The sequence below is a fragment of the Balaenoptera ricei genome, chromosome 15, assembly GCF_028023285.1.
Source record: "Balaenoptera ricei isolate mBalRic1 chromosome 15, mBalRic1.hap2, whole genome shotgun sequence".
NCBI classification, from domain to species: domain Eukaryota; kingdom Metazoa; phylum Chordata; class Mammalia; order Artiodactyla; family Balaenopteridae; genus Balaenoptera; species Balaenoptera ricei.
In genome coordinates this window covers 73361983-73384286 of record NC_082653.1, presented here as the reverse complement: position 1 = coordinate 73384286, position 22304 = coordinate 73361983, and the positions used below count along the sequence as shown (strand labels likewise).

Below are 22304 nucleotides of genomic sequence, written 5' to 3'. Positions count from 1 at the left end.
AGAACAAAGAAACACGTTTCCAAATAGCAGCCTGATGGTGAATGATTTGGGTTTTGTTTTGTATTTCCCCAATGTTGACAGTCGTTTCTGGACTCCCCTTTTACCTCTGCCTAAGGAACTGCGTAAGTTAGGGTCAGAGCCAGAGATGGGTCAATGGAAGACAATGGTTATTGAGGATAGGCCCTAACAAGGTAGCCCTTGGGATTCTTTCCCTTTACTCTTTCTTCTCGTATGAGTTTATTGCTCCTCTCTCACAGTAGCATGTAAGCTACAGGAAAGCTGGGCTTTTGTTTTGTTTACCTCCGTATCCCCAGCCACTAGTTCAGCGCCTGGCATGATAGATGAAGCGAACAGCAGTTGAAAGAATAAAAGGCAGTGCAGACAGGGAATCAGACAGAGGCAGGTTTCTGACTTTGGTGCTGGTGAAACTCTCAGAGGTGGAAATGGAGTAGGGGTGGGGTGGTGTGCAGCATCAGAGATCTGAGGTACTTGCGGGAGAGATCTAGGAGAGGTTGGATATACGTATCTAGAAAATATTTCACTGAGAATTCCATACCCAAATGCTTACAGGGACCAGGGAAGTGCCCTGAATCATGCCAATGCCCCATTCCTAGACAATAGAGTGGAAAGGACAGTGACAGTCTGGAGAGAATATGCCCCATCTCAAGTGACAGTCATAGGGAGAGCAGGTACAATGTTAACAGATTTTTTGATTTTTCAAGAGAAGCTGAAAACAAGGACTGCCAGGTGAAATATTGTCTGCAAGCCAAGTTTCTCCTGGTCAACCCGTTTCTGACTTGTCGGAGCAAGGTAGACTTGAGTCCTCCCTAGAAGTCTTGGGTATGTGTGGTGGTAGCAGAAGAGTGTTGGATGCATCTTTCTTAAGATAATGGGTATACTTGGAACAAGTCAATTCTGGGTGGCTCGGGTGGGAGCCAGCTTCTCTAGCTCAGTTGTCACTTGTTTTTTAATGATTACATCAAAGAATGATGTTAAGTGTAAAAAGATAGTTGTAAAATAGTACATTTCACAAGATCCCATTTTTTTCATAATATTTTGAACATACAGTTAGTAAAATAACTGGAGGAATATGCCCAGCAGTTAACAGTGGCCATCTCTGAGGAATGGGATTATGAAGCACTTCCTCTTTGTACTACGTATTTGTGTATTTGAACTGTTTTATAATGACCATGTATAAAAGAAAAACCAATACTGATTTTAAAAAAATTATAGATCTTTTATCTTTTCTAACATTAACTACTATGCATGTTCATATATATGTGCAGGTAAACACAAATACCAAATGATTGACAGTGGTTACCTCGGTAAGGGTGCAGGGCTGGGGTATGTTGACACATGAACGGGAGATCTAGTTTGGCTGTCTTTATTGCTTGAATCTTATACACAGTTGACCCTGGGGTATTGATTCCAGGACCTGCCATGGATACCAAAATCCTCAGATGCTCAAGTCCCATAGTTGGCTCTCCATATCTGTGGTCCCACATCCACAGATTCAACCAATCATTGATCATGTGGTACTGTATGAAGTATTTATTGGGAAAAAAACCACATATAAGTGGACCTGTGCAGCTCAAACCCGTGTTCAAGGGTCAACTGGAATATGTACTCCTGGACTGTAGAAAAATGTGAAAAACTTCAGTGCCCAACACTCCAATCCACCCATCCAGAAGTAGAACAAACTGCCCAGGTGGGAAGGAGGAGAAAACCTTTATCAGGACATGGACAATATTGTCCTCATCCCTCCCCAACCCCAATCCCCCCCCAGGTGACCCACACACACTCAAAGAGGAGCCAAGGGGCCTCATTGTAACACTCATTTTTATATAAATATCTGCAAGTCATGTTACAGAATAAGCCCCACCGGGGAAAAAAGTCAATGTTATGTTTTTGTTAAACCGACCCCTGCCTTCTAGGTTGGGCCCCAGCCTGGGGGCACCTGCTGCTTTGGGAAGGCTGGGGCTGCTGCCAAGAGGCTGCTGAAGAAGCTGCCTGTGTGGCCCACCCCCGGGCCGACCCCCTTCTTTGGTGTGTGGTACATGGTGACCTTCTCTGGCCCCCCTTAAGGAGCCTGCGGCAGGGTACTGGGGAACAGGGTTCTGGAGACAAAGGCCCAGGAATCCTGGGGGCACTTGGAAATAGAGTGGGGGGGACCAAGCCACTAAGAGGTGGAGTCTGAAGCTTAGAGGTTGCGCCTTTGGGGATGGGGGCACACAGAGGTAACAGGAACAGGTGGTGGGAACCTGGGCTGACAGCCAAGCAGGAAGCATTTGCCCTTCTTTCTAGCCTAGGTACCCAGGTCCCTTTTCCTGTTGGTCCACCTCCTGCTGGGCCCCCGATTTCCAGGGATAAGCCCTGGGTTCCTGCCTGTTCCCTCCCAGCTCTCCCCCCTGCAATCCCCCCTCCCCCCACAGAGAGGCCAGAGGCTAGGAACACAGCACCAGTCTTAGGATTTAATTAACCAGGAAGGGGGATTATTGGGAGGGGCACCCCTGTAAAAATGTACAAAAGGTCTGGGGGGCTATGTGGAAGGGGAGATAAATATGTACATGGAACCCCCCTTCCTTTAGCCCCTCCTCCCCCAGCCCTGAGAGGGCATGAGGACTTGGGTGGTAGGTGAAGAGGAGGGGGGCACTTTGGCCTCTGGCTTAGTGAGCCCTTGGGGAGGCAGGCCAAGGGCCTAGGGGCCCTCAGAAGGGGTGATGGTGCACCTCAGGAGATCACGAGCTATGACCTCTGAAATGACCCCTACTCTCATGTACACACACACACACACACACACACACACACACGCACGCACACACACCTCTCTAAAGGCTTGTGACCTCTGCCCTCCCAGTGACCCCAAGATCCAACTGATGCTTTATCTAGTGGGGGTTGGGGCTTACTGCTCCCAGATTCCACGACCTCAGAGGTGGCTGGTGAGGTCATGACCTCTGCCCTCTAGCCCTGGCTTGAAACCTCAGCTCTAGGACCTTGTCAAAAGAAAAGGGGGATGGAGCTATGCCCCTGCCCCTCCCCTTCCCTCACCTGTCAGCCCGGGCTGGGCCAGGGGCCCGAGGTGGGGAACTAGGCCGAGGGGCGGGCACAAGCGGAGGAGGTGCCCCCAAAAGGGCTCCTGGCGGGGTCTTGCTGAGAAGGTGAGGGGTTCCCGGGGCCGCAGTTGGCGGCGGCGGTGGAGCCAAGCGGCTGTATAGCAGGGGATGGGCAGGCTCTAGACCGTAGAGGCGGGCAGCGGCCACGGCCCCTGGGCCAGTCAGCTCCTCACCCGCCTCATAGAAGCGGGGTGGCCTAGAGAGGCGAGGGGGCCCTGCCAGCCAGGCTGGCTCCAGGAAGCCAGCACAGCGCTCTGGAGGACTAGGGCCCAGAAAGGGGGGTGGCCGGGGCCTCTCAAACAGCAGGTGAAGGCCTTGAGGCGCGGCGGCGGCGGCGGCGGCGGCGGCGGCGGCGGCGGCAGCTGCGGCGGCAGCCTCCTCCTTCCGCTCTTCCTTTACCCGCACCGATTCCTTGGCTGGCCTGGCCCCTTCCTCGCCAGCCCGCGCCTTGGGAGTAGCAGGAGAAACTCGGAGCTGGGGCCGTGAGAAGGGGAGGTCCCTGGGGGCAGGTGAGGGAGGAGAGGATGAAGGTACTCCGGAGGTCGGACCGAGGTAAGGGAGGGCGGAGGGCAGGGCAGGGGGGTGCTGGCGGGGAAGCACACCTGTCTTTCTCCTCCTTAGTGAGAGAGGGCTCCCTCCGCTCCACAGGCCGCTCCTTGTCTGAGCCTGGTGTCCGGGCGGCCTCAGGGGGCCGGACCCAGGCAGGAAAGGCCAGAGGACTGCGGTGCAGGCGGCCCCATGGGTCTGGGGGGGAGGCGAAGGCTGGTGGGGCCCCTGGGCTTTCTTTCTGGGCAAAGACGGCGCCGGAGTCTAGACAGAAGACAAAGTAGAAAGTGATGGGAGCCAGGAGTGGGATGTCTCACTCAGGCGTCCTCCCAGCCCCCTGCCTGAGCACAGGAGCCCACTGCCCCCACCCCACCCCGTCCAGCACTCACTGAATGTGGGGCTGCCCAGGCCTCCAAAGGCCCCGTTGGAGAGGGCAGCCAAGGAGGCGAAGCTTGTGGGACGCCCAAAGGGATCTGTAGGAGAAAGGGGGATGGTCAGAGCACTGGGTGGCCAGCTCTGAGCAGGCATCAAGGACTGGCAGGGAAGAGGCTGATCACCAAGCAGGCCCCAGAAAAGCACTGAGCTTTAAGGTGCAACGTGTTGTTTAACCTCACAAGCTCCATGAGGCAGGCGGAAACATTTCCACTTAAAGATGATTAAACAGGCTCAGAAAGGTGAAGTGACTTGCCAATCAATGGTCATCTAACCAGTGAGTGGAACCCCCAATCCAGGGCCTCTGACTCCAGAGGTCAGGCTCTTACCCCACAACCCCCGACACCAGCCACCCAGACCAGCTCTACAGCAAGCCACTCGCCTGAAAGCCTCTGCTAGCTTCCTCCCACCTGCATGCAGGGCTGCTCTCAACCTGACCCTAACTTTGTATATACATCACATAGCCAGTCAGAACATGTAACTGGCAAGCTATGGGAACCTCACAATTTCCTCTTCTAGGAACACCTTTCCCTAGGCCAGCCGGCTCAACTCCTCCTCGTCCATCCAAACCCAGGATAAATCTCCCCAAGAAGCCTGCCAAGATCACTGGGAGCCAGTGACCATGCTCTCTGCTGGGCCTGCACAACTTTCCTCCACCCCACTCTCCCAGGTGGCACACTCCCCACTACCACTGGCTAGTTAGAGACAGTGACTGAGTTGTCAGAGATTGGCAATTACTCTGCCCTTCCCTATCCCATTTTACAGAGGATGAGATCAAGGCTCAGAGGGGGTAGAGTAACCTGCCCAAGGTCACAAAGCAAGTGGAACCAGGTCTACCCTCCATTCCAGCTGCCTCTCAGGTCTAACTTCTATCCCCAGCTTAACACCTCCTGGAACTCAGGGACAAGGCTTAGGTTGCCCAACATGCCTTTGGCTCTTACCAATGTGGGTGCTGGGGCTCAGAAAGGGTCCGTGGGCCCCGGGAGCTGCTGTGAAAGGATTGGCTGCAGCGTGGACGGCACCTGGGGCAGAGAGGCGGGAGATTCTGATGAGGCTGAGTGGACGCAAGGTGGGCCTCGGGCTACAGGTGGGCAACCTCAGGCCCAGAGAGGGCTGGCCAGACTCACCAGTCGCAGTGAAGAGGGAGGCGGCCGGGTGGGAGAGCTCCTGCCCAGGGGGCAGGGCCCCATAGGGCCCCGGAAGGCAGGGCAGGAGGTCGTTCCGAAAGTCAAGCTTGTGGGAGTCGCCCTGCATGGGACAGGGAGAGGGGCAGTGAGTGAGGAGCCAGGTGTGGTCCCGCTCTTGCTCTTCCACCCCGAGGCCCCCTCCGAGGGCTGCCTGGCGCCAAGACAGGGCTTGGGTGGGCCTCTGTCTCTCTCAGAGCCTTCTCTGACCACCCCCCAGTTAGCAAGAGAACCTAGTGCTAACTTTGGAATTGCTCAGGCAGTGACCAGGGACAGGAGGGAACATTTCTGGCCAAGATTCTGCCAAGCTCTGCTGAAGGTAGACGCCCAGAGCTCTGGCAGGCCCGCTCTCCCCAGCCCTCCGGCCCCAGTACCTTCATCTTTTCCTGGTGTCTCAGGATCATGTAAGCCACGCGCACGTGCATGGCACACCACTTCCCTGGTTTCTGCCGCCCCAGAAGGATGACCAAAGGGAAAGGGAAGGAAAGAATGTTCACTCATCACCCACTCCAGACCTGGCCCTGGGCCCAGCCTTGCCACACAACGTCCCCACTCATCACCCCTACACCTGAGGGATGACTAGGTTCATTTCACAGCCTAGGAAACTGAGGCTCAGAGAGATAAACTGTCTTGCCCAAGGTCCCACGGCCAGCTGTGTCTGAACCCAGGTCTGCAGTTTGCAAGCCTTTCGCTTCCTGCTGTTCCACATCTGGCTGCCTCCACGTCTTGGGCTTCTTGCTTATTCCCAAGCAAGACCCCCCCCTCACACAAACACCCTGACGCCAGCCCCCAGCCTCATGCAGCCTGAGGTCCTCACCAAACTCACCCTCAAAGGTGGCCGGAAATGGTCAGGGATCTGGGAATAGCAAAGCAGAGATTGGCAGCAGTTCAGACCTGTTTACTGACCTGGGCACCTCATCTCCACAGTCCCCAATGCCCCCCCAAACACCTCCCTGAGACTGTATGCAGCTCCCTCAAACCTTTCCTTTCCCCATCTCTCCCACTCCGGGCACCTCCCCTCCAGCACCAAGTTACTGAACCTGGCTCCAAGGAGGTGCCCTGCTTGGAAGGCTGCAGAGTGGGTCAGTGGGCAGGCAGGACAGGTTTCTCAGAGAAAAAGAGTAGCTATCTGATAAACAGCTTTATATAATGAAGATTTGCTTAAGATTTCTTTAGAAAAAAGCCTTTACTATTGTTAAAAGAAGCTGGAAAACCTCTGGTCTAGTCTCTCCTTTAGGAAACAGATCCTGTGCTTTTCATGATGTTCCCAAAGCCCTGGGCTTTAAGGCTGCTCCCCACGTCACTTCACAGAGAAGCAGCTTATCTTTTCATTGTTTTATGGACAAAACTTCCTGGTATGATGTCATTTGAAAAACAGAGCGCTGTGACTTAAAAAATTCGAAAACCCCTACAAAAACCACCGTCCTAGGAATCTTATTTCTGGGGCGACTTCATGAAATTCCTATCTCTCATGCCTGAGAAATCCTTCATTTACAGAAATTCCCTCTTCTCAGATTCTCAGGGACACCCTGACCATATATATTAAAGGGAGGAATCAGTGGTTCACTCTCAAGTCAACCCTGCTCTCCCTCAACAGATCTTCCAGCTCCCTGAGGACCTGCCTTGGCCCCCCTCACCTGTGTCCCCTTTTGCGGAAGCCCGCTCGGCACTGGCCCCAGTCGTGGTGGCAGCTCGGGGTTCGTGCTCTGGGAAAGGGGAGTGGAGGGATCAGTCAGGAGAGCTGACACCAGGCCTAAAAGGGGTCTAAAACCAAGCTGGGGGCCGGGACAGGGAGGGAGCATGGCTTTGGAGAAACCTGGGTCCATAAGAGGAGGGCAGGAGGATGGGCATGGTTTTGGGGAATGGGAAGGTAAGTGGATCCAGGGGTATCTGGGTTCGTAAGGGGTGGGAGGTGGTGGTGTCGTCTGGATTGGGAGCTCACCTTGGGCTGGAAGGCCCCCTGCAGGGAGCCAAAGGAGACAGCCGGCGGGAGGCCCGGAGGTAGGCCGGGCACTGCGGGAGGGAAGGCCGTGTACGGCTGTGGAGAGAAGGGGACTAGTCCAAGCTGGGGGTGGAGGTGCAGCCCATCTGTGGTCTGCCCATCAGTCCTCTGGCCTCCACCCTAAATCCCCCCCCAGGGAGCTCTCCCAGGCTCAAGGCTCTTGCTTTTGAAGCTGAAGACTGGACCCCAACAATCAGGGCCACACGCATTGATGCATCCATGCCCACACACCACACACACCACACAAACCACACACACACACACACACACACACACGCACACACACACACGCACACTCACACACACACTCACATTATGCCGGAAAAGGCCTTCCATCTTTCCTGGATATTTCTCAAACTAGGGAAGAGAAGGGAAGAGTAAGCTGCCAGCCAGGAACCCAGGGCCTTCCCCTGGAAGCCATACCCTCCCCCCAGGCCTCTGAGCCTCATCACCGGCCCAATGAGGAGCTCACCATGTGGGGGCCGTGGGGTGGCAGCAGGCCCGGGGGGTAAGGGGTGAAGTGCTGGTGGGTGTGCTGGTGGGTGTGCTGGTGCTGGTGGTTGTGCTGGTGGAACTGGAAGGCCAGGGGCCGGGCGGAGCCCCCTGCCCCCACCACCTCGGGGCCACCCTGGGCATTCAGGTAGCGAGAGTTCAGGTCCTGGCCGATCAGGTCCTGCTCTGTGGGAGGGGAGGGGGAGAAGGCTTTAACATCTGTAGTCACCGTGTCAGCCTCCTTGGGCCCGGGTGACTGGCCTTCCCTTCTGGCCTTGGGCCACTCCCTCCTCACGCCCTGCTGCTTGCTAAGGTCCAGATGTCCCGAAGCCAACTGGGCCCAAGCCCGGGGCCATGGCCCCCCACCCCCCGGCCAGGACCCCAAACTCACCAGAAAGGGCGTTAGCGGCTGAGGCCCCAGGGTGCCCTGGCACCTGCAGCAGGGGTGGGGGCGGGGGCAGGGCAGGGCCAGGGGAGAATAAGGAGGGGTGGGGGGGTGGGGGTGCGGGCCGCAGCCCGGGTGGGGGGAAGCTGTGGGTGGACAAAGGCAGGGGCAGTGAGGGCGTCGGGGGCCGGTGGGTGAGCTGCGCGGACGAGGAGGAGGCAGATGAGGAGGAAGAGGACGAAGAGGATGATGAGGGGGGAGGCTGAGCCACGGGAGGGGCCGGGGCCTTGGGGGGCGGCCGTGAAGAGCTGGGGAGAGAAGTGGGGAGATGAGTGAGGGGTTGGGAGGTGCCAGCTCTGACGGGAGGAGGTCAGAAGCCTGGGCGATACCTTGACCCTGGTTCTCCAACATGGAAGGTGGTAGAACCTGGCCCCCAGGACCCCCACCCACCGACCCGGGGAACCCATCCTCAGACTGAGGTACCTCCCACACCCAACAGCCCCCTCTCTCCCTCTCTAGGTCTCTTTTTCCACACAGCTGCCTCTGACACCTCTGGCCATGTGACTTTCCCTTTTCTGACTCGACCACAGCACAAAACATATCGTTCACTTTGACGCTTAATTACGACAGGCCACCTGGGTTCCCACCCTAAGACAGTGGAAGCAGCACCGCCCTGGCCTGGCCTAGGAGTCAGGAGACCTGAATTCTAGGCCCATCTTGCCATTAACACCCTGGGTGACCTTGAGCAAGTCACTGCCCCTCTCTGAGCCTTAGTTTTCCCAATAATAAGAAAATGATAATGATGATAACAATAATAACAAAGACAGCATCGATGATAATAATAGTGTCAGTGATTCTTACCCTTTAGTGAGCACTTACTGTAGGCCAAGTGCTGTCACCTGCTTTATATGCTAATCCAAGTCTCCAACATTCCACATCACCTTCCCAATTGCTGCCGCATCCATGGAACCCCCTGTACCATTTACTTCTTTAACTTAACTCACTTTGTTTTTACTTAGCCTCACCAAGCAGTAACACGTGAAATAAAGGGATTGAGGAACTACTCATATTTTTTTAAAGCACATCAGAATTGAAAAAATTTTACTCACATAACATCTAAAATGCGCTCACATACCACTAACAAAGAGCGTACACACTTTGGGAAACACTGCATTAACTCATAATTAATCCTCACAACAGCTTTACAATGAAGGTACTATTATTTCACTTCACATAAAGAAGAAATCGAGGCTCAGAGAGGTTAAGTGACTTGTCGAAAATCACACAGCCATTAAGTGGCAGAGCAAGAATTTGAATCCAGGTCTGACTGACACCAAAGCCAGCACTCTTAATCATCATGTCAGCATTTCCCAAAGTATGTTCCAAAGAACACTGTTCCTAACAGATGTGCCTTGCGAAAATGTCTCACCAGCAAATAAGATTGGGAAACGGCACAAACTGGATTCCCCTGTATGTGAATGTATAAAGGGTTCTGATAAGTCCTGTAGTAATCTCTTCAGATTTGTTCCACCCAGCGTCTCTCAAACTTTTTAGCCTCCGAATCCCTTTTCAAGTCATATCCCACAGGTACCATCCCATGTCCCAGCCACAGAATGCAGGGGTTGACACCAAAACAACCAGGCCTTTCCAGACCAGGCCAAACCCCTGGACCACTCACCTGCCAGTGCTGAGGTCCAGGCTGCTGCCATAGGGGGAAGTGCGGAGGCCGAAAGGCGAGACCCGAAGCTGCAGCTGGGGCTGGGGTGGGGGTGGCAGACTGGGGGTGGCCGGCAAGGGTGCAGGGGGTGAGACAGGAGGCCGAGGGGCTGGTGGAGGCGGTGGTTCCTTCGGGGGGAAAGGCACTAGCAGCGGGTCGGGCCCTGGGGGCTGTTCCTGGCTCCGCTCCAGGCCCGACACTTTAGGGACTACGGAGAGTTTTGCTTCACAGTTCCCATTGAAGGCGCCGTGGGGGCCCGAGGCTGTGAAGGCAGGACGGCAGATATATTCAGTTGAGGTCCATGCTCACCCAATTTCCCTCCCTTGTCTCCAACCCCAGCCCTTGGGACCAACCTTTGCTGGTTGAGACAGTAAAGGACGGGTCAAGGTCATCATCGGAGACCTGGGGAAGAAAGACAGGGACAGGGTCAGGTTCTGGTCAGGTCAGGCCCTCACTCAGGAAGGCCAACAACCTATGGAGTCTGCTAGGAACTGGTAGTGGTGACAAATCTATTCCACCAACTTAGCTGAAATCCACCAAAGATTGTGAGCTCTAGGGGGCCCTGTGCTTGGGGAAAAGGGCAGAGCAACTGAGCCTGAGAATCTGATAGGCTGGGAACACTGAACTGAGGCAGCATGGAAGTAGCAGAAAAACAAGCAAATCAAAAATGTCAGATATCACTAACTGCTGGCTCAGATGCCTACCTGGCTTACAGATTTGTTTGATCCATAAATGTTAGCAAAATTTTTAAACTAATTGCTGATATTTAGAAATCCGGAGATTCCTCATAAAAACTCAGACTTGCAGGTTCTCTTGAGAATGGGCCCCTATTCTCCCAATAGCGGCTGCCCCGTTCGGATAGACAAGTACTATTTGTTTCACCACAGTTCCTGTCCAGCCAACTTTTTAAACTACTGCAAGACACACATCAGGGAGTACAAATTTAGTTAGTTACAGGAGTATAGCACCAACCGTTAGAACACACTTTCAAAATTAGCACATCAGCCCTAAGGATAAAATGAAATACACCTTTACAGGATATGTTCTTAAACTGACTACAACGGTTTAGCGTCCTCACTGCCATGGCCATGGTCTCAACTCAGACTCTAATCTACAGGAACAGACTAATGGCCAGCAGGAAGGACCAACTGGATTCCACAGCCACCCCTGGTTTCCGTGGAGAACCACTGGTGTCTCCAAGGGCTTTGGAAAGGATGGCACAGCAAGGCATGGGCCTTTGATTCTTTGGTCAACTGGCTCTAGTTACCAAATATAACCTGTCACTTACTTTCTCAATCCCCCGCCCCATACTTCCTCCCCAAAAATCTAATTCTGGCTCAACCTAACACACGTTCCCCACTTAAGGAGAGACTCTGTCTGCTGCACAAGGAAACCTTTAAGCTGCAGTTCATTTTATGAGCTGTAATACTGCCCACCCAACAAGTTCTAGCCCCACTCACCCTCTCGTCCAGATCGCTTTCCGCGTCACACTGGGGAGAAGGAAAGACAGAGGTGTCACAAGAGGGAAGAGGAGTCGGGGCAAAGGTCGAGAGGGGAGTTTCAGACAGGGAGCGAAAGGGGAGGGGCTGGTACAGGTGGAAGGCACTTACTATGTATCCAGCTTCCAGAGAATGACGGGAGGAGGCCTGAGAAAGACCAGAGTCCAGAGGTAAGGGAGGCTGACTGGCGAGACCTTTGGATAAAGTCTAAACTGCCCGGCAAAGCACTCAAGGCTCCTCATGACTTATTCTCAATCTCTTTCTACTGCCCAGCCCTTGTTCTCAATGCTCTGGCAATTTTTCAAATATACCAGATTCTCACATCTCTGTGTTTTCGCCCAAAACAACTTAGCCCTGTTTCTCTTCTTAGCAAACTTATGACTATCCTTCAAGGCCTGACTAAGACATCCCAGGGGGCTTTCCCTAACCACAACCCTCCTCCCATCCCCCAGACAGAATGAGTGGCTTCCTCATGTGGGTTTCTGCAGCATCTCTCCCAGATCTCTGCCTTCTGTTGCTTCTCAGGTTTTCGTCTAGGTATTTGCTCAAAGACTGCTTCTTTCCTGCTACAATGACACCGACTTGAAAAGTTGTGCAGAGACCATATCTAACTTATGATTCAACTAAGTCCCTTTGCTACATCTCTGAATTACCAATATGTTTAAGGCAGACGTAATATCAGCCAAAAGCAGGCAAGTCTGACTATGGACATGTCTTTGTCAGACTTGGATGGGGCAGTGGAACCTCAAATTTGCTCTGCCTTTCTCTTTGCCCTTAGAGACTGGGGTCACCGTTTACCATGGGTAGCAGAACTGCTGACAGAAAATGGGTCTATGTGAAAAACATTCAACAGAGAGTTTTAAAGGACAGGGATTTGGGACAAGCTCACCTCTTTCCTTCTCCGCTTATTGGGCCATTTTCGGGTCCGATCCCCAGAGGGCCGGCCAGGCTCTCGATCAGAGCTGTCCCCTGGCTCCCCAGTTGCCCCACTGGAGCCCCCCCTCTTCCGCTTCCCAGAATGCTTCAGCCGATGCTCCAGTCGCTCTGGGGGCTGAAGAGACGCATCCTTCTGTGGAGGAGAAGGTGGAACGACAGTAGATGGAGAAAGGAAAGCTCCGACCTCTCTAAGGGTGACCAAGCTACCAAAGTGGCTCTCAGGCCAGGTAACCTGGTTGGTCCCTGGAGACTAGCTCTACCTCCTCCCACCCCAGGGTGGGGCAGCGGTCTGGCCAGAGGAGCCGGTTGCTCTGGTTTGGGGTGCCAGCATTCCCCCCTCAACTCCACCCCCTCCAGACACCGTACCCTTCTCTCTGGCCCTCTGAAAAGGTCCCCGGCCCCACCAGGCCCCACCTGCAAGGCCTCGAGGCTGGCGAAGCTGGCGATGGCGAAACCATCGATCAAGTCCTCCTCCTCTTCTTCTTCCTCCTCAGGCTCCTCCTCAGCCTCCCCATCGTCTGCGCCCCCCTCCTCCTCCTCCTCCTCTTCCTCCCCGCGGCTGCCCGAGCCAACAGGCCGCTTCCGAGCTCGGGGTCGCGGGGGCCGAGGCCTAGGACGCGGCCGCCGCCGTCTCGGGCCTCCGGGCCGCTCTCCAGACGAAGCTGACGACCAGGGCCTGGCGGGCGGCGGCGGCGACGACGACGACGAGGAGCCGCGCGGGGCGGCCAACAGGGCCCGGGGCGCGTCGCCGCCGGGACCTCGGCGGCGCCGCTGCTCCCGGTCTCGGTCTCGGCGCGAGCAGCGCCGCCGCCGCCGCTCCCCCTCAGCGGCCCAGCCAGGGCCCGGAGCCGCGGCCGCTGCCGTCTCCATGGCGACCGCCCTCAGCGCCGCATCCGGAGGCGGCGGGCCCCGAAACGGCCTGTCCGCAGGCCCGGGGTCGCAGGCGCGGCGCTGGCGGCTGCACAGGGACGAGAGGGCCACGGCTTCCCCTTTAAAGCAGGATCTGCTGGCCCCGAGCTTGCCCCAAGGCCAAGGCCCGGGGAGCCGGCGCCGCCCCCGGGGCGACAATCCTGAGAGCCCCCCCTGTGGGGCCGGCGGGGCCAAGACGGCGAAAACGGGGCGGTCGTCCCTTTAAGGCAAGGCCTCAAGCTGTCCAGCCCCTGGCCCCTTTAAGACGACCCGACGGTGTCCGACCGGCCTAGTTCGGTGGCCGCCCCCTGCCAGGGGTCGAGACAACTCTCCCCGAGGAAGAGGAAGGGCCACCCCTTTACCAGGGGCCGAAAGCTCGCCCCGAAACGCAGACCTCCCCTTTAAAAGTGCCTCAAGTCCGCCGGCTAAAAGAGGCCACCCCTTTAAAGAGTCCAGGGTTCTCCAAACAGCAGGCCGCCCCTTTAAGGGCTCGGGAGTTAGTTTCTAGTCCTCCACAAGCAGCCACTTCCCCTTTAAGTTGAATTTAAAAGACTTCTTGCGTGGGGGAGAAGTGGCGGTGAGAATTCCCACTAGCTCCACTTCTCCCAACAGTACAGTTCTCAATTTGTCAGCGTCTGTTCGGTGGCTTCCCCTTTAAAGGCTGGCGTTGTAGTCTGCCGAGATCAGTGGCCACCCCTTTAAGGAGATTTAAAGGGGCCTCTTCCAGGCCCAGCTCTTCCAGCCTCCGCCTCCGGTCGCCATGAAAGGCGCGAGGTGGGGGGCGGGGCCGCGGGGGCCAGCCCTCCAAAGCCCCGGATGTGAGGCAACGGTGACGGGTAAAGCTTGTCTGTCTGCCGACATAAAAGTCTCTTCCTCCTTTCCTCCGTCTCCGTCTGACTTGCGTCTTAAGGGATCCGGAACGGCTGTTGGGCAGCGAGGGAACCCCAGCTCACCCTCCTGTCGTCTCCTTGGAGTCTTGGGCCTCTTCTCCGCCAGGACTTCCCTGCCCCTCCTCCCTCTTCCTTCTCAGCCTACGCCTCCTTCCTCTCTCGGCCTCCTCCCACTCTCCACCCCCTTCCCCCTCACCCCTCTACAGCCTTAGTCGTTGATAGGTTGAGAAGTGTACGTCAAGGCGAAGGGCGGAGTCAAACTCGGGGGAGTGAGTAATATGTAACCGCCCTCAAATCTTGGATTGGGTATACGTCAGATTAGCTCCGCCCTTCATCAAATCTTGTGACTCGACTGGTTAGAAGTAGGTGCTTGGGGCGGTTCTCCAGATGACCCCGCCTCTTCCTGCTCTTCGTTCATTGGCCCGTCTTCTGACGGCGTCAAGGCGAGGATCTGGATGTAGTGCGCGAGGCCTAGGGAACTGTTGGCCGCTGGGCGGCGCGCGGCCGCGGAAGGTCCCAGTCGACAGCCAGCAACGTCTTCTCTCCCTTTCCGCTGCTTGGCTTAGCCCACCGGCAGCCTGGCTTCTCGCGCACGCGCGTGGTGATACCACCATCCGGCTGGCAGCTCAGCGGGATCCCCCGCCGTGCGTGGTGGCTAGAGCACGCGGCGTGCTTTGAGAGCGCTAGTCGCGCGGGAAGGAAACCGCATCCCGTTATCGCTCGGTGCAGTGGGAGAGTGCTGGCCTGTGGTCTCCTCGTGCTAACAAGAAAAAAACAGTGCCGGGTACCTTCTCACATATTAACTCATTTGACAATGAGAAGTATCTTAGGAAAGTACTGCTATCGGCCCCATTTTACAGATGGAGAGGGGAATTGACGCACATTTAGTTTCCTAACCAAGATTTGGACTCAAGAAGCTTAGCTCCAGTCTGTGCTCTTTACCACTGCTCTGTTCTGCCTCTAAGTTATGAAAGATGTAGAGTGCTGCTTGTGTCCTCTGGTTGCCTGGGTTACCCTTTTAATGTGGACATTACACTGAGAGTCAACTTGCTTTCTTATGTATAAAATGGGTATAATTCTCACAGGGCTATGTGTAGGTCAATTACCTGTGACAGGTTGTTGTAGGTGCTTAATTACAGCTGATTACTCTTAGCTCTTGAATCCAGCAGCAGGTTCCTGGCCTGCATGTTAGGAGGAACTCAGGGCCATCTTGAACAAGGCCTTAGTCCACTCTGGGACTTTGTCTCCTTTTTTTTTTTGCCGCGCTGCGCGGCATGCGGGATATTAGTCCCCCGACCAGGGATCAAACCCGTGCCCCCTGCAGTGGAAGCACGAAGTCCTAACCACTGGACTGCCAGGAAATTCCCTCGGTCTCCTCCTTGATGTAAGTGAACTGAGAGAACCCTGACCAGGGTCCAGGGTCACATTATCTTCTGGAGCATATTCAGAAGTATCCCTCCACATAGGAAAATTCTCAAATCAAGAGGGTATCTCCAATGACCATTCCTCTACCCCCCTCCCTACATCCAACCTTCATCATCTTCCCTGGTCCCTCCCGTTTCCCAGTTTCGGGTGCCAAAGAAGAAACATGAGCCAGTACTACCAGTTAATCTCAAACTCAGCTAGAGACATTTACAAAAGAATCAGAAACATATCGAAAACTTTACTAGAAACACAGAGAAAAAAATATAACTGTCTCAGAGACTTCCCCTCCCTCCAGGATGGGTGGACAAACAGATGGAGCTTCTAAGTCCGATGGGGCCGCTCTCGATCCCCTTCCTCCTCCTCCAGGAGCAAGGCATCCAGCTCCTGCAGTCGCTGCTGCAGCAGGGGTCCTACATCTGGGCTGGGGGCCAGACTGGGAGTAAGGGTCCTGCCAGCTGCAACCCGGGCCCCGCGAGATGGCCGCCGGGATCGAGGAAGACTACTGTCCCGAAATTCTACAGTTCGCCGGAGCTTCCTTGAGCTGGTGAAAATCAGAGTCCCGTTGCGCTCCCGGGGTTCCTCAAAGATGGTCTCAAAGGTCCTGGACCAGGCAGGGAGGAGTGCTGGTTACCAGCACGCCCCCTGGTTCCACATTTCCCTCTGTCACCCCCAAGCCTTCAAAGTTTCTCACCTCCTGGTTGTGGGTGACTGGTAATTCTTGTTGGTGTAAATTTCTTCCAAGCTGAACTCCTTCTTGTTCAACCTGCAAGCAAAGAGGAGCAGAGGCCTCTGAGAAACCTGGGGCCAGTGGGCCTGGAGAAGGGATAATCAAGGCCTGGTCTGTATTTCAGTTTCTAGGACATGCCAGGAGTGCTGCCTGAGGCAGACAAATGGTTCTAAGCACAAACCATGTCCAGACCAAATTGACTCCTCCAAGCTGGACTGTGCTCCCTGAGAGGAGATGAAGCCACACTCAGGGGATCTGAGCCTACACCTGTTTGGCCAAGGCAGCTCCATGCACAACAAGCCTCTCACCTGATTGGTCGAGGCAGCCCCATTGGTGTAAGGTTTGGTTGAGAACGGGCCGGTGTCCTGCGTATTCTGAATCGAGAAACCTTTCCCATGGTCTGCAAAAACGGGGCAGAGTGTAAAAATGCAGCATGGGCTCAGGCTCCCACTTGTCTCCTCCCCCTTCATCTGTACCTCTACCTTGGTCTTGGGGTCTGAAAGCACCTGGTCTTCTGAGGCCCTTGGCTCCTTCCTCTTGGTTGAGCTCAACCTGCAGAGAAGGTCAAGGCTCAGGGCCAAAGAGCATTCACAGCAACATCCCCATCTCCTGCCCACTGGATACTAGGGAAGGAGGCTGGGCCCAGACTGTGGCCAGAGCTTTAAGGAGGGTTTATCAAGAGCACTACCTGGGTTCTGCAGGTTCAGAGAAGGAAGAAGTGGACGTGGTAGACGAGCAAGATGTGACGAGGGGAGGAGAGCCTCCCACTCCTCCAAGAGGGAAGACCTCTTTCCGGAGACAGGGCCGAGGGGGTGGCGGGGCTCGGGCCATCTCTCCACCACCCACAGTGTGCCGCCGAGGCCGTGGCCGGCTTGGGTGGGGTGGAGCAGGGGGCCAGCTGCAGGTATCTGGGCCAGGGGGCCCCAGATCAGGGCAGGATTGGCTTCGGCCCAGAGAGGGCTTAGGGAGAGGTGCTGGGGGATTCTGGTCCTGGGCCCGCCATTGGCGGATAGGGGGCCGGGGACTGACAGATGCAGTGCCCTCAGCAGCCCCAGACTGCTCGGCCTCTGAGATGGCAATCTTCAACTCCAACTTCATGGGGGGTGATGGGGGCGGGGGCCGTGGGGCTTTGTTGGGTGTGAGGAAGATGTCAGCAAAGCTCTCCAGCTTGGAGCGGACGGAATGGAAGAGGGGGGCCAAGCCCCAGGGACTGAGGCGGGGGCGTAAAAGGCTGGATGGCGGTGGGGTCGATGGGAGCTCCAGAACAGGATCTGGGGCTGAGGAAACGAGAGGGTCAGGTGGGTATTCCTCAGCTGCAGGTGTCTAAGCCCCACTTCAGTAGCCTTAGTCCCTCCCCAAACACTAATCTTTGCCCACAGAGGAATAAGCCCATCCCTAAAATACCAAGCTCTAAATTTAGAAGTTAAGCTTCAGGTCTCTGAAGTCTAAACCCCATCTTCATACACCAAGCTCTGCCCTGGGAGGGGGTTAAGCCCCATCCCCAACTCGTCACCTCACATTTCTAAGCTCAGCTAGAATGTTCCAGAACCCCAAGTCTCATCCATCTGAGTCCTTACCTGGTGGTGGGCTCTCCAGAGGGTTTGCAGACAGGGCAGATGGCTGGAATGGGGGTTCCACATCCCTGGGTGGAGGCTTTGGCTGGTGAACCATCATCCTTGGCTCAGCTCTGGGGTGAAGGGGCAAGTTAAAGGCTGAGGAAGCTTCCAGATTCAGATCCCACCTGAGCCAGCACCTCCCCTGTCCCTTAAGGCTTCTGAAAGTGCTACAAGGAAGGATTGGACATGTAAATTCTGATGCCCCTAGCTCTGGCTGCCTGGATAATGGCTGTTGCCTGCACATCTTGATAATCCCTTCCCCAGCCATCTCACCTTCTCGCTGGGACGGTGAAGTTGGGAGTCTCATCGGCAAAGCCCTGGATATAAACAGGGGATGGTTGTGAGGAGGCAGGGAAGCCCCCTGTGGTCTCCGTAGCTTCCCACATCCCGACTCTCTCGGTCGCCAGATTCCTGCCTGGGTTTACACTAAAGACTTTTTCATATAGGTCTTTGCTCAGACAGTGTCTTCCACCCTAAAACGCTGTCCTCCTCGCTCTGAGCAAAATCCACCCCAGACTCAGCCCTCCTACCCCTGTCTTCTATGCCCACTGGCATGCCTGCCCCCAGCTGAACTCCTGACATCTTTCCCTGAAGTTTCCATACCTCCGCTGGGGGTCTGGAGCTGGCAATGTCCTCTAGCATCACCACCAGAGTGGGCTGGGGGGCCTGGTCCACCTTTTGTGAAGGGCCCTCCTCTAGGCCAGGTGTTGTCCTTGATCGCCACCTCAGTGTGGAAGGGGGCCGATGCACACGGCTCAAGGGCTCTCGGCATAAGTGCAGTGGGTCGGGAGGCCTAGAGAGGGACCAAGAATGTCAGTGGGGCTCAGCTGTGTCCCCAGCTTACCCCCAATCCTGCCATGCTCACCTGGCTTGTGGGGACCACGTGGCCTGTTGGGGTGGTGAGGCAGATGGATGGCTGTGGACAGAATCCCGACGGTTGCTGCGGTGCCGTGGGGTGGAGATCTCCTCTTGGGGCACCAGGGGGACCTAGGGGAGGAGGAAGTGTCAAAAGCAAGGTGACGGAATGAGGCTGGACAGGGCCTCCCTGTGCCTAACAGTGCCCTATGCCACAAAAATGACAGAAATCGTGGCTAGAATTCATTCAAGATCCCCAAAGAAGAGGTCAGTGATGGCCCTCAATTAAGGGCCAGATATGACAGTGTCCTGAGCTGCTGGTGTGGGAGCTGGATAATGTCACCTAGGCTATTTGAAGAAATGAAAAGGAGAGGGTGACCTGGAGTGCGTCACTGCCCTATTTGGGGCCTCAGTTTTTCTAATCTGTGCAATGGAGTCAAAGTCCTCAGCCTGCTTCCCAAGGATTGCCTAGAAGTTGGGCTGGGAAGAAAGCAGAAGGGTTTCTCATACTTAAGAGTTGTAGGGATGTGGTTTCAGCCCAACAGAGTTGGTAGTGGGGAATGGGCACTGGAGACCCTGCCCAATTCCAGGCTGGACTGAGAGCCAAGGAAAAACAAAAAACGAAAAAAACTCTAGCATTAGGGAGGCTGCCTGATGGACGAGTGTGAGTGTGAGATGTTTGGACCTCAGTTATCCTCACTAGTGATCTAGTTTGACTTTGGTACTGAGGGGACCTGAGGGAGAAGGGGGCCTCTCAGTTCAAGGGGCTCACCATGTGGGCAGCCATGACATCTTCCAGGACCACGGCCAGGACCCGCCGAGAGGCTTTTTCCAAGGGCGAAGGGGCCCCGAGGGGCTGCAGCTTCGGCCGTTTGGGGCTCCTGGCTCCCCATAACGCTCGAGCCAGGGGCTGGCGGCACAGACCCTGCCGGCCAGGCGGGCTGGAGGATGAGAGAAGCAGAGGACGGTCGCCTGAGCCTGTTGTTGGCTCTGTGGTTTCCCCGGTACGGCCACCAGGCTCCCCGTTTCCCGGGCTCAAGACAGGCGGGCGGGGTGCGCTCTCACCTGGAGTCCCCGGGCAAGTCCATGGGGGAAGCGGCGGCTCCGGGGAGTCCCTGGGGGATCCCAGGCTCCAGCCTGGGGTTGGGGGGGAGCGGGGGAGCCGGGAGTGAAGGCCAGCCCCTCCCGTGGGGCTCCGCCCTTCATGGTCCGCCCGCGGCTCCCGGTAGCCCACGGGCCGGAGCCCTGGAGCGCGTAAGGGCGCCCCCGCCTGGCTGCCGGGAACGGGTGTCTTCCCGCTGCCGCCGCAGCGACCAGCGGATCACTCGCGCCCTGCCTAGGCCGCGAGAACCTGGATTGCTGCGGCCCCCGTTCTCCCACGGCCCGAGCCTCCTGGGGCCTTTGTCCCTGCAGATTCCGCCCTGAGATTCCCCCGGGATCAGCTGGGATCCCGGTCCTCGGAGGCTCAGTTTCCACCGGATCCCTCTTCAATTCTCATCCACCCCCAGCGAGTGGCCGAGGACTCCGAAGCAATACTCCCACACGCCGACGGTCCCCCCCTCCCACCAGATCCCCTAGACTGGATCCCCGCGGAAAGAATCCTACAGCGCGGTTCCTCCAAACAGACGCCGCGCGAGGATCCTCCTCTCCCTGTGAGCTTCGGCTCCGCAAAGCTCCACTCAGACAGGGGCGGCCCGAGCTTGAGCATCACGAACTCAGTCCGGATCCCTGGGGATCCACTGTCAAGCAGATACCCCCTTCACTCCAATCCCGGGAGGTCCCGCCCACAGACCCCCTCCCTCCGCCCTCCCCTGATCCCCGCCCAGCGCTCTCCCCAACCCGGGACCAGATGGTTCAAAAGTTTCTTTCCCTCCCTCCTCCCGCCCTCTCTCCAGCCGCTCGGTGCCCTCCCCCGCGCGCCGCTCACCGCCGCCTCCCGCGGATCCCGGGTCTTCGACGGCTCCCACCTCCGGCTCCTTTAAAACTAGCCTTACCCAGCACTGCCCAACCGCCGAGGGCCTTCTTCTCGAAGCCTTGGGGCACCGCCCAATCGCCGGTCCCCGTCTTCCGGGGTGGTGAGAAACTAAGTGAAGCCTCCTGGCGGCCATCATCCCTAGGGGCAAGAAGCCAAATTCGGCAGCGCCGCCATTATAATTGAGGGCAGATTGCGCTGAACTCGATGAACCGAAGTAGACCGGACGGCGTCATCTTCTCCGGTCAGTGAGTGGCCGAAGACTATGGCAAGTTTCTTGAGCTATTGAGGCAACTGTCGTGAAGCTAGGTTACCGCCACGTTTTTTAAGGGCATCTTCCGGTTCTTTCGTTTTTAGGCCAATAAACGTGAACTGAGTGCTAACGATATGTGAAATTCCCAATTTCCTAGAGAGGCCCCATTGAGCCCGTTTCCAGTACCATCGTAGGCTCCTGAACCGGGTTCCCACGTTGCAGGGAAGAGTTTGGCTAGGGCTGGTGCCGCCTCAGGCTCCTTTGCTCGCACGGTGTTCTGGAGAGACTGGGCTCAGTCAAAGTGGGGAAGAGGGTGGGGCATTGAGGTTCACTTTACCCGAGTGTTGTGTACCTCTTCCTGGAGGAGCAGGGGTTTCTATAGAGGGCTCAGTACAGAGGCGTCATTGCGGGAGACCAGTAACCACCTTGGCGTGCTTGATGGGCCCGCTTTTCTCTGGGGCTCCCACGAGCCCTCTTTCAAGAGGGGCCTGGCTGATGGGGTGTGTAAATAGTCTTTAGTAGTAGGGGATCGGGGATGGAATCCTGCTGCTTAGAGAGGCTGCGTCACGGAACTTTTATACCAGGAGACTGCTGTTGGTGGGGAGGTAGTGGGCATGTACTGGCTTCTTGTACTGTGAAGGCGCCCTCACTACCTAACCAAAGCCCATGCCTCAACTAGTTCTCCTTCCCCAGGATTCCCTGGTCCAAACTAGTACTCTTCTTTTTTTTCTTTATTTAAAAAAAAAGAAAAATTTATTTATTTTTGGCCGCGCCCCCAGGGCATGCGGGATCTTAATTCCCCGACCAGGAATCGAACCCCTGCTCCCTACAGTGGAAGCTGGGAGTCCTAACCACTAGACCGCCAGGGGATTCCCTAGTATTTATTTTCTTGATAGAACAAAAAAGCCTGAAGCCTAGAATCCTGGGTCTGAGATGAAGGTGCAGAGTGACCTACTCAGCCCAGCATAATTCTCTTTTATGGGACTGAGTGATAAGAGTAATGATCCAGAAAGGAAGATATGGAAAGAACAGCATCGGTAAGAGCTGGTGTGGAAAATGAAGACTCCCCAACTCTAACTAAGGACTCATCCAGGTAGGTCTCTGGGACTACAGTGACTCTCTGTAGCACAAGGCCTGCTGGGTCCTCTGGAAATGCATGGTGAGACTTCTGGTGCGAATAAGCAGCAGCTCTTCCAACTAGAAGTGTTCTCTCTCTGCCCTGGAGCAGGGCCGGCTACAGAGGTGCCTGAGGATGTTCCCTGATGGTATGGTGATGCTTCCAGCTGTGAGTAGAGATCCCTCTCAACTTTGGTGAGTTGAGAGGGCCCCTGTAGGCTTTCACTTTCCTGCT

The 22304-nt window shown here is 55.9% G+C and overlaps 2 protein-coding genes across 7 annotated transcripts; both read right to left on the bottom strand.

The window, feature by feature from the left end:
* Positions 1-2457: 2457 nt before the first annotated feature.
* Positions 2458-14273, bottom strand: FBRS (fibrosin). 3 transcript variants are annotated; one of them, XM_059896539.1, is made up of 18 exons: positions 12721-14273; positions 12260-12439; positions 11482-11517; positions 11332-11361; positions 10225-10273; positions 9833-10133; positions 8161-8462; positions 7750-7955; positions 7590-7634; positions 7218-7313; positions 6913-6981; positions 6102-6131; positions 5650-5721; positions 5219-5339; positions 5033-5113; positions 4049-4132; positions 3716-3923; positions 2458-3612 (listed from the first exon to the last, which is right to left on the bottom strand). In XM_059896539.1, the coding sequence occupies exons 1-18, from the start codon at positions 13174-13176 to the stop codon at positions 3045-3047; spliced, it is 2934 nt and encodes a 977-aa protein (XP_059752522.1). In that variant the 5' UTR covers positions 13177-14273; the 3' UTR covers positions 2458-3044. The 3 variants fall into 3 exon arrangements, with proteins under 3 accessions (XP_059752522.1, XP_059752524.1, XP_059752523.1); XM_059896541.1 differs by lacking the exon at positions 6913-6981; XM_059896540.1 differs by lacking the exon at positions 7590-7634.
* A 1475-nt stretch (positions 14274-15748) lies between these two features.
* PRR14 (proline rich 14) lies at positions 15749-20819 on the bottom strand. 4 transcript variants are annotated; one of them, XM_059898863.1, is made up of 12 exons: positions 20656-20819; positions 19794-19865; positions 19501-19669; positions 18739-18860; positions 18477-18666; positions 18147-18190; positions 17835-17944; positions 16946-17534; positions 16734-16809; positions 16566-16657; positions 16222-16293; positions 15749-16131 (listed from the first exon to the last, which is right to left on the bottom strand). In XM_059898863.1, the coding sequence occupies exons 2-12, from the start codon at positions 19814-19816 to the stop codon at positions 15852-15854; spliced, it is 1767 nt and encodes a 588-aa protein (XP_059754846.1). In that variant the 5' UTR covers positions 19817-19865; positions 20656-20819; the 3' UTR covers positions 15749-15851. The 4 variants fall into 4 exon arrangements, with proteins under 4 accessions (XP_059754846.1, XP_059754847.1, XP_059754844.1 ...); XM_059898864.1 differs by lacking the exon at positions 19794-19865 and having other exon boundaries at positions 20656-20818; XM_059898861.1 differs by lacking the exon at positions 20656-20819 and having other exon boundaries at positions 16740-16809; positions 19794-20188.
* Positions 20820-22304: the final 1485 nt, after the last annotated feature.